At 36.9% G+C, this 10906-nt stretch overlaps 1 protein-coding gene across 1 annotated transcript; it reads left to right on the forward strand.

Annotated features, from left to right (window-relative positions):
* The first annotated feature begins 2245 nt into the window (after positions 1 to 2245).
* On the forward strand, positions 2246 to 7751 carry bmp15 (bone morphogenetic protein 15). Its single transcript, XM_041779968.1, has 2 exons — positions 2246 to 2756; positions 5811 to 7751. The coding sequence occupies exons 1-2, from the start codon at positions 2393 to 2395 to the stop codon at positions 6776 to 6778; spliced, it is 1332 nt and encodes a 443-aa protein (XP_041635902.1). The 5' UTR covers positions 2246 to 2392; the 3' UTR covers positions 6779 to 7751.
* Positions 7752 to 10906: the final 3155 nt, after the last annotated feature.

Genomic DNA, 10906 nt, shown 5'->3' on the forward strand with positions numbered 1-10906 from the left:
TCAGGATAACTGTTTCAGTTATTGTTTATTCTTATGCTCCATTGTAGCTTAAGTCCTGCTAATTATCTCCAGTCAAGTTTATATTCAGACTGCCTGTTCCGTGGACAAAAATCTGTGTTCATAGGCCACAGGCACATCCACTAGGTTGCTAGTACCCTCTGTTTGAGCATTTCAGATAGATGTCATGTTATAAATCACATGACTGATTTGGTCAGTAACACTGTGTGCATAAGGTAATCAATTTAAAACAGTTTCAATCACAGATTTTTGTTTAAGGCAGAGTCCCAGTAAAACATGTTTCAGTTCAATTTTTTGAAGTACATCTTTCTACCACATGGTGGTGCCAGATAGGCATTATACAAAATCTTTTGTTAGATATTGGCATCCTATACAGCAGGGGTGTCTAACTCTGTCACAACAGGGGCCGGATTCTGAATTTAGGTCCAACCTGAGAGCCTAACAGGGTCAACATTTTACTATGAACAGCCAACCTCATGTTTATCAGTAATGAATTATGGAAAAATAACTTATTACTAATGGAAAAAAAGTTTTGAGTTTTAAAAAAAGTCAAAATTATAAGTTTAAGACTCAAGATCTGAGATAAAAAAAAATCAAACTTATCAGTTCAAAAGGTCAAAAATGAGATTAAATGTCGTAAAAACAGTTTTTAAAAGGCAAATATTTGAAATAAAATTTGCAATCATGTTTCAAATGTCAAAATATGAGAAAAAAAATTCAATATCATGAGTTTTTAAAAGGCAAGAAGAAAACGAAGCAAAATTTTGAATTTAGTCTGAAATGTCAACCTATGGGATTAAAAGTCAAAGTTAGGAGTTGAAAATGTCAAAACGTTAGATAATATTAAAAAGAATGAGTCTAAAAAAAACTCAAAATATGAGATAAAATTCAAAATCATGGGTTTGAAAGGCCAAACTATGAGGCAAAATTTTCAATTGTGAGTCTAAAATGTCAAAATATGGGATTAAAAGTCAAAGTTAAGAGTTAAAAAGGTCAAAATATGACCTAGAATTTAAAAGTTTGAACCTTAAAGGTCAATATAGGAGATGAAAATTATTAGTGTAATTCATAATTGTGATATGCAAAATCAAAAATATGAAATTACAAATTAATTTCCTTTTTACAGCCTAACTTTTTATTAATTTTACTCTTTATCAAAATGTTTATTATGTAAGGATATTTTAAATCAAAACCTAAGTTTACATTTTTATGTCACAGTTCATGGCACTTGGTGTTGCTATTTGAGTTTTAAGTAGATGGATTAGATCTTGAGTTATTTTACGGAGGCAGGGCTATATTTTGTAGAAAGTATTTTAGAACTGTTTTTCTTAGCAAAAACAAAAAGGGGCATTTTAATAGGGCCTACTTGAATCAAATAGGCTATCCTTTATTGGTATATTCACATTATTCACCAGTATTCAGTCGGCAAACAGTGTGAAAAAGCAGTCCACAATCAGAGTTACAAAACCCTAAATACAAAAGATATGCAATTCCAGTTTTACACTTAAAACAGTCAGATAAAATATTTCATCCAATTATTTTAAATGAGTTGTGATCAAATTCAACATTGGCTTGCCCTCTTGTGACATAAGGGCCTATTTAGGTTTAATTTCTCAAAGTTTGAAATATTTTCTTTGCGCTGTTTTAAAATAAGGGGTAGGTTATTTATTGTGATGAAATCCATTAAATATTTTTATTTACATTTAACACAATGTCCCAACTTTTTAGGAATCAGGGCTTTAAAAGAACTGAATCTAAAGTTCAGTCCTGTCAAATGTCAAGAGTCGAGAAAAGTGTTCAATGAAAATGTAATATATAAACCATCAGAAATGGTAGAGAAATAAGCCTTGTGATTGGTAAACTATGGAAATGGACTAAGCTGTGGGGAAAAACATTGAGAAAAGTCAGAATTATGAGATTAAAGTAAGAAATCTAAGGACAAGCCTGAATTCTGACATTAACATAAAAATTCTGACTTTTTCTCAGAGTTCTTGAATTTAATTCATAGAAATTGAAAAAAATATGTCTTAATTTTTTTCAGTGGTCCGAATGCTCTTCCTTATGAACTTGAACTTTGTCATGAAATAATTTGTGGGAAATGTGGGACAAATTTTTCATGTGTATCAAGAATCGGCTACTTTAAAAACAATCTCACTTTCACGCGCCTTTAAGAACCAGTGACGTCATGCCTTACGTCCTCTTGGTCACGCACAGCCGAGGGGTTAATTGGGGTCACCGTAGCCCATGAAGCGGATTACAGAAATGGTCAGTGAGCAGGTGAGTCTGTAAATCCCGCCCTCGGCCCTCGGGTGGGATGGTGTCCGGCTGAAGCCTCTTTGGTGGAGCTCCCTAGCGCCAGAGGTTTTAATCAAACATGAGGGCGAGCCGCAGCAAACTCAGCTTACTGCGTGTCTTCGTGCTGTCCTCTTTTATCTACCTGTTGTGCTCCACCGGTACCGGACACGGTGCTATGCCCCAAAACAAAATGGCCGCCCCTAACCACACGTTGAGGCGCAGCCTCAGGAGCTACCAAAGCGCGAGGCTGACGGGCGCTCAGCACCACCGACCGTTAACGGACGAGCAGAAGGCGGACCAGAACCTGCAGTTTATGTTGAGTTTGTACCGGAGCGCTGCTGAACCGGACGGCAGGCCCAAACAGCACCGAAAGTTTGGCTCCAACACCGTGAGGTTGCTGAGGCCAACGGCGTCTTCAGTGAACTACCTGCCGGCGTCAAGAGGTGAGATAAAACCTGGTTAGCTTCCGAAATGTAGACGGTTAGCTTAAGGTAACCTCTCTAACTGAAGGCCTCTGGCTGCATAAGGAAAACACTGGCCTAAAACTACAGTACGTTTTTAGAAAATTCGCGGCATTTTGGAAGAAATGTACGGAAGCCCATTTGCACCATTGGAAAAAATATAAATTAATTATTATTCAACGAAAAAAAAGATGAAAATTATAACATAATTATTGAGTAAGAAGTCGAAATTTTCTGATAGAAAGAAATTTTGAGGTAGAATGTAGGGCTGCTCTATTATGGTAAAATCATTATTATGTTTATTTTGATTTACATTGAGATCAAGATTAATAAACATGATTACTTACTGACTTCACAACATCTACATTAGATGCGTACATCAAACTTAAGCACTCAACGATGAAAAAAACGCACATTAAATGAATATAAATGAGTGGGTAAGATAATGAAATACCAGAACCTTGACTTCTACCTCATATTATACCATAGTACTATTTGCACAGGATTAGTATAACATGTGGACCTCTCATAATTAGGGATGCACGATACTGTATTTTTGCCTATATCTGATATGCAGATATTTACAGATTCATTTTAGCCGATAACGATATCGATACCAATATCTAAATATGCTTTTCAGACAAATAATTTCAGTCATTTTGGACACTTTAAGGTTTAAGGATGACCAAGGAAACAAACTTTAGTCCTTAAAAAAACACATTAAAGTTTAAAGAATGAGGATAAATAAAGAAAAAGACCCCACCTGACATAGGTCTGTTGGTTCAGAGTTTAGTCACTCCACTAATTTATTAGTATATATGGACAAAATTAACAGTTGATAAATGCTGAAATACACAGACAACATGTCGGATGTAAATATTGGCAGAAATTAATATCTGCCGATATTTGCCTTTTTAAGGTAATATCTTCTGATACCGATACCACACTTATAATATTGTACATTCCTACTCATAATTTGAGAATTACTCCCTAAAATCAGCGTTTGATGCGGTGCATTTACATGTGATAAGGACAGTCTGTAATGTCACTGAATTTACTGATATTTCTGAAGAAAAAAATGCACGTTCTGCAGGGCTGCAGCAATGAAAACATGATTTTTTATTACTAAAGTTCAAATAAAAGAATGTCATGCACATCAGGTTCTCCAGTTGATGTCTTTGTGAGTCCAATACATACTGTTAACCGGAGTTTACAATAGACAGCATGTGGTGCAGGTTTTTTTCTACATATAAATATTTTAAACATTTATTTAGATCTATAGAAAGCTGTCCATGACTAATAAACTGGTGAACATTGCCCCATAACTCTTCCATTACGCACCACGGTCACATAAGCCCCCTGTGAGGAATAAAGTTGAGTATCCCTCCAGTTTATCTAAGGGAAAGTGAGACATCTCGAATTAAATGTGAAATTTTAATAGTTTTTATGCAGTTGATTCTGTGGATATTACTCTGCAGCCTATCAATCTCGGATCATTATGCTCAGATAAGCTGTGAAAGCCTTATCACTGAGTCCTGAGCATCATATTTCCAAACAGATTGTGCCATGTATGAAATGTCCATCTAAATAATACTGACATAAGATCAGGCAGTTGTGAAGGGAAGCATAGGAGGAAAAGCAGAGCGGTGGTGCGCCCATGTACATTTGGACAGTAGAGTTCAAGTGGGTAAGCTAAGTCAAATGAAGTCAATTTTTGGGCATAAAATAGAATTGACTAAAGGCAAAGCACTATTAATAACCGAAATTAGTCAAAACCTTGTTGACAATACAGCTGATTTTATTTTATTTTTTCAGAGAAAAGCCACGTGGACCCTTTAAAAAATCCAATTACCATCCTAAATTACAGAGATGCCGATTCGCACGGGATTCATTTTACCTGTGGACCTGTGTGTGCTGAAATATGGTCAGTAATTTGCCCTGGAATTTTTCACTCCGTAAATTAGGCTACGTTCACACTGCATGCCTTAATGCTCAATTCTGATCTTTTCTCCGATCAGATGTTTTTGTTTGCCTGTTCACACGGCAGTCAATTTCCAAAAGATCAGATATGTTTCTGATTTAGAACCACATACAAAAGTGGCCTGAATCTGATTCGAAAAGGTCAGATTCAATGTGACTTGCGCTGTTCACACCGTCAGAGAAAAATCAGATGTGAGTCACATGTGAATCAGATTCAGGTCACTTTAACTGCAGTGTGAATGCAGCCTTACAGACATGGTCGGTTCGCTCAGCATTTAAAACGTGGACATCCTGCACAATTGTTACAAATTACCAGAGGTCCCTAGGTAATACTAATCCCATGCGAATAAGGCTTTTGACCTGATATTTCATATTTCAAATTTGTAACAAAGAATGAGTTATGATCTGATAATTTAGACTTACCTTCGCATAATTGTAACTTTTTATCTCATAATATACTTTGTTTTTTAATTAGGATTTTTAAATTTCTAAATATTTGGTATTTTTCATATTTTTTTTCTTTTTTAACCAGCAGCAATGGACTTCCGTAGATTTCATTACCTAAACAGACTAATTCTGAACGAGAGATGTCCTTTTTTTCCTCTGTGTGGATGATTGCTGTTAAGGTCAACTGGGGCTCATTCAGCTCTAAAAACAGCCTGATATAAAATGCTACTGTAGTTTCAGTCAGCATATGCTTAATGGTCTTATGTCCAAGCAGCCTACATCATATTGATTGATTTTAAGTTGAGAGTTTAAATGTGAGACTTCTGTAGTCCCCTTGCCAGATTAAATTTCAGAGGGTAATCCCACTTGATCATACAGAAGTAGGATTGCCAGCTTTTTTGGGGGTAAAAAATGAAAACAATATTCAGTTTTGAGCCATGTGCCACAGCAGAGTAGGTCCAGCAGTATCAAAAGATACATAAAAAAGATTCAACTTGTTGACATTTGACCAAAATCTCTCTTTTAGACATAATAGCAAAAAAAGTGTCATTTTATTTAAAAAGGGCATTTTCATTGGCTTTCTTTTTATCTGCACCTGCCTCTCTTCAGATCATCACTACAGCTTCACAGTACAGTACAACCTCGACACTCTTCCCTCAGAGAGGCTGATCAGAGCCTCGTTCATCCACCTTCGCTCCTCAGCCTCCAGCAGCCCACCTTTCACTCCACCCCGCTGCAAGGCTCAGATCACCTCACTGGGCAAAGACAGCCTGGTCACCCTGGAGCCCCACGAGCAGTGGACAGCGACGGATATAACTGCACACATCCAGCAAGGGAAGAACCAGGGCAAGGGAGGACATTTAACACTCACTGCCCAGTACTGGTGCACAGAGCCTGGGTATGATGATGGGGACAGCAGCCTCTTCAGATGGTGGACTAGGGGAAGGAAAAGATGGAGAGGTGAGCCTCATGTTGAGGTGCCGTCTCTGCTTTTATACCTGGAGGAGGAGCGGGAGGGGAAGGACTGGATGGAGGACCTGCTGGGGGCTGAAGGAGAAAATATCATGAGACAAATGCGACCATGGAATCCTCCTCAACGAAGGCAACGCCGCTCCAAAGACCCCCAATCATCGGAGTCCAAAGATCCTTTACTAGACGCTCTGAAAAAAGCTCCATCTTCCTCCTCTTTGTCGTTCTCTACCTCCCCCTCTGCCTCCATTCTTGCCAAAATCCCCAACTACAAACAAAAAACTAGCATGCCAAAGAACCGCTGCAAGCTCCACTCGTTCCGCCTCTCCTTCGACGAGCTGGGCTGGGGTCAATACTTCATTGCTCCGCCGGTGTACAACCCTCGCTTCTGTAAAGGGAGCTGCCCCAGGGTGCTCCACTACGGCTACCACTCGCCGCACCATGCCATCATCCAGACGGTCATTAACGACCTGGGTGTCGGGGGCGTCCCGCCTCCATCTTGCGTGCCCTACAAGTACATGCCGATGAGCGTGCTGGTCATGGACAAGAAGAAAGTGGAGTACAGGGAGCTGGAGGACATGGTGGCTGAGTCGTGCACGTGTCGCTGAGGACTTGAGGAAACGACAGTGGAGACTTGCCGGGTGTTTGATCTACAGCTCAGCGGTGAACCACAATGAACTGGAGACTGGAAGGAGGAAGCTTCTTGTGGTTTTAGACCTTCACCATCTCTGTTAAAGCACTTTAGAATGAGGCCTGTGAGGAACTATGGGTTGCACAGATGGAAAGATATGTCTGTATACAGTTAATTATTTCAAGGAATTGTTCTCTAAGCTGTTGAAAGCACTGTTCAGATTGGTAAATGTGCTGTTTGAGGATTTTCCCTCTGAGATCAGAAGCATTTGAAAGCATTAAGGGGTAGTTTAGTGACCTTAAAGAGGATATTTAACCAAGCAAGACATACTTTACAAACAAATTTAATAGACTTTGACATTACCTTGGTGGAAAGGGCTAAATAACAGGGGTTACTTTTAAAGAAATCATATGTACCTAATAGAAAATAAAAGGTTAGTTTCTAGTGAATTGAATAAAAACTTAAATAAATAAAACCGGCATAGAACCCATCTTAAAAATCGGACCTCAAACCAAAGCATCCAATTGTTTTCATTTTCACTCTTTTTAAAAACCTGATCCATATTTTGCATCATGTCTTAGAAACTTTAAAGAATCCAGCTACATATTGGCACTTTTAAGGCCATAGTAAGAAATCAAAGCTATAAAATAAACCAGTTTTAACAGAAGAGGGGTTGAGTGATGTTAATGCAACTAGAAAGGCCTTGTGAAGACATATTTCTGCTGTTTATGGTGTAAACTTTTGCATTTTGTACGTATTTATAAAAGGAGAGCTCTCGCATTAAAAAGATGCTGCTACTGGCTCGTCTTAGAAAGAAAAGGATAAAGAAGTAGTGGGAAATCAATGAATGCTACAGAAAGAAATGGATGACTTGTTATCATGAAAAATAATGCAATTTTATTATGAGTGGAAATGGATAATAAAATAAATGCATGTTATCTAAAACCTAATACATTGTTTTTGATGTTGATTCATATTTTAAATTTTGTTGTTTCAGAGGCTGAGATAGAAATATGGGACTAAAGGTGAAACCAAACTTGGACAGGATGAGGATCTAAGACAGTCATGAAGTCTGATCACTAGCTCCAGGGCATTAGGTAAGGCAGAATTTAAATTAACAAGTTTAGGGAAACTTTGACTTGTTTGGATTTTGAATTTAACCAAAAAGCCCAACTGTGTAAAATCGGAAAACACTAAATTCCTGACTGTGCTGGTTGCTTGCCGACAAAGCCCTTACACTACCTGATTGTGTCCAGAGCTGGCCTAAAAAATTCTAACATGTTTGACTCACTTTGACTGAGGTCGGGTCAGGTGTGTTCCCCTCACACACACACAGATTTTTGTGCCAACTAGCCATCAACTGTCCCCAACTAGTGCAGACTTTCCCATTGAGATTCCCATGGGGGTTTAATGGGGTTCCCATTAAGATTAGGAAAGGATCATGTCAACATACCAAAAAAGAACAACTATCAAATCCAGTCAAAAGAACAGAAATCCAAAATGTCATGAACGAAGAAGAAAGGATTTTCCCACAAATGAAGGCAGGAAAAACTGAAATGTAACCTTAGAACATACAAAAATGTAAATGTTGACAACACTTGAGTACTTCTTTAAATAAAAAGCTCACATTAATGTTTCTGAGAGCCAATGGATGCATGACTTTTAACCATTAATCTAACTAGTATTAATTCATTTAGTCAGTAAACATTGTTATATTGAATGCAAGCATTAACTTTAACCTCAAATATTTGAGTGAATCTACAAACAGCTTTTAGTTAATTTATTTAGCCATGATTAATCCAGGAAAAACTGCACTGAGAATGAAAACTGCATTTTCAAGAGTTTTCTGGCCAACATGGGCAGCACAATAAAATGTGCAGCCAAGGATGGTGTAGTTTAGTTAACTGTATTATCACATTGAGTCCTGCAGATGGCGCTCTCAGCAAACAAACATGCATGCATCATGTTTCTGTACAGACTTAAACCCCGAAACCTGCTACAGAAGCAGGTTTGATTTCTAACCTGATTCATATTTCTCTGAAATGTTTTAAAAGGATAAAAGCACATATTGTAGTTATGAAGACAACACTGTAGTCACACATACTTTAAATTTATCTGCATTCATCTGCATTCCAGGCTTTCTTGCAACTTCTGTGTTTGCCTCTGTTGTCTTCTTGACCCTTTTATCAGCAGGATTTGTGGAGGTCGTGCAGGGATGTACATGTAGAAAAAAAGGTCAAAGTGAAGGAAAACAAGGGCAGCTCTGCTGAAATCAGATGTAGGCTTTGGACATTATTATCTTAAGAAGACTAGTGAATTTATTTTAACCTGGAAATATAACTTATAAAGATCAATGTGATCACACACTGAAGCCAGAAAGAAAATGAGGAAGATGGCAACGTTGTGAAAAAGAATAAAAATCAGTTGGAATGATGGGGACATGTACAAGTAGCATGTTAATGGAAACTTTTGGTTCCATAACTTTATATTTTTAATGCCACAGACTAAGGTAGTGTTATTACATAGGGGGATATGCTGATCATCCACAAAGAAAAAAAGTTTGTCCAAAGTTATTTTCTTGTTTTTTCACGAAATAAAAGCACCTGACCTGATGGCACTTCCCTACTGAAATGATACGCATGTATTATTCTTAAAGATTTAGAGTTTAACCATGTGTAGTTGTCATATTGGAAATAAATAGGAGGCACTGGGCATGTACTGGATGGTAAAATCAATATATTAATCCCTGAATTATCTAATAGACAGGATAAGGTACTTGTATAGTCCCAAAGTGGAGTCCATGCTATGCCATTGAAAATAAAAAAAATGGATCCATTAAATTTTTTTTTTAAACTAAGTTACAAGAACAAAAAAACTTGGAATTTTTGATTGTAAAAAGTTGTCAATTTTGACTTTATACTCTAAAATTACAAGCTTGTAAAGTTGTACATTTCTGAAATTAAGTCATAAATATATGAGAAACAAAACTTAAAACACTGGCTGGATCAGAGTCATCTCCCACACTGCAAAACCAAACAAGTTGAAACTGCTCAAAATATTTTTTTAAACTGATTACATCAATGTTTTAGAGTCGTGGAAACAGATTTTTGAGTAATCATTACTCGTACAATTATGTTGGGTTTAACTTGACTATTAGAAGTTAAACTGCACTGTGGAAACTTTCTTATACTTAAAAGTTCTGTTTAAATCCAACTCAAAACAACGTGTTTAAGTATTTTTCGTATAGCTACACTGTCTTTATCCACTGCAATTTTCCCTTATTTCTGTCACATTCTTTAATTTGAACAGTAATGCTACCTAAGATAGTCCAACCTCTTCAAGTGATAAAAATAAAAAGATACATTCATCCAGGAAGTTCTCTTCCATCATGGTCATTGTTTATCTAATGCATGTTATAGTTGCTACCTGGAGGTGGGACTTCTCTAACTGAGTCAGTAACTTTACTCATGGTGCAAAAGTGCCTTATGCCCAAAGGCATTCTGGGAGAAAACTGCAGATTAAGTAATGATTGTTAAAAAATTTGAGTATAATGAAAAAAATGTTTAGAATGATATAGTACTGTTTACATAAAACTAAAAATGTGTTCAGTCAAATCAGAAAAATAGGGTTGCAGTAGCTTTTTGGGATCTTTAAGTTAACACAACTCACTTTTATTAACAACCTCCTACAGTTTGGTCTCAAAGTGAAATGTTTCTTTATTCAGTCCCCAATATAAAGTAAAATTAAAATCAGGCCCTCAACTGCAATATTTGTGCAATGTAAACAGATAGTCTGAGAAGATTTTCTTCAAGGCAGTAGGTTTCATCCACCTCATATTTTCAAATTTCCTAACATTTTGGGAAAAATGTCCAACTTTTCAAACTCAAATATTCTGAGTCTACAAGTCAGTAAATTAAAAGTAGTAGTTTGGTTGCTTATAAATGTATTTCGTTATGATCTAAAAAACTTTTGCTGAAAAAATCATTTTTATTTTTTAACAGAGTTTCGCAGAGCCTAAATAGAAGTGCCTTTGGTAACAGAAAAGTTCATAGCTATCGTCATAATAGCTGATATCTGTAATGAAAGCCCTCTGGGGTCTATCAAG

The sequence above is a fragment of the Cheilinus undulatus genome, linkage group 22, assembly GCF_018320785.1.
Source record: "Cheilinus undulatus linkage group 22, ASM1832078v1, whole genome shotgun sequence".
NCBI classification, from domain to species: domain Eukaryota; kingdom Metazoa; phylum Chordata; class Actinopteri; order Labriformes; family Labridae; genus Cheilinus; species Cheilinus undulatus.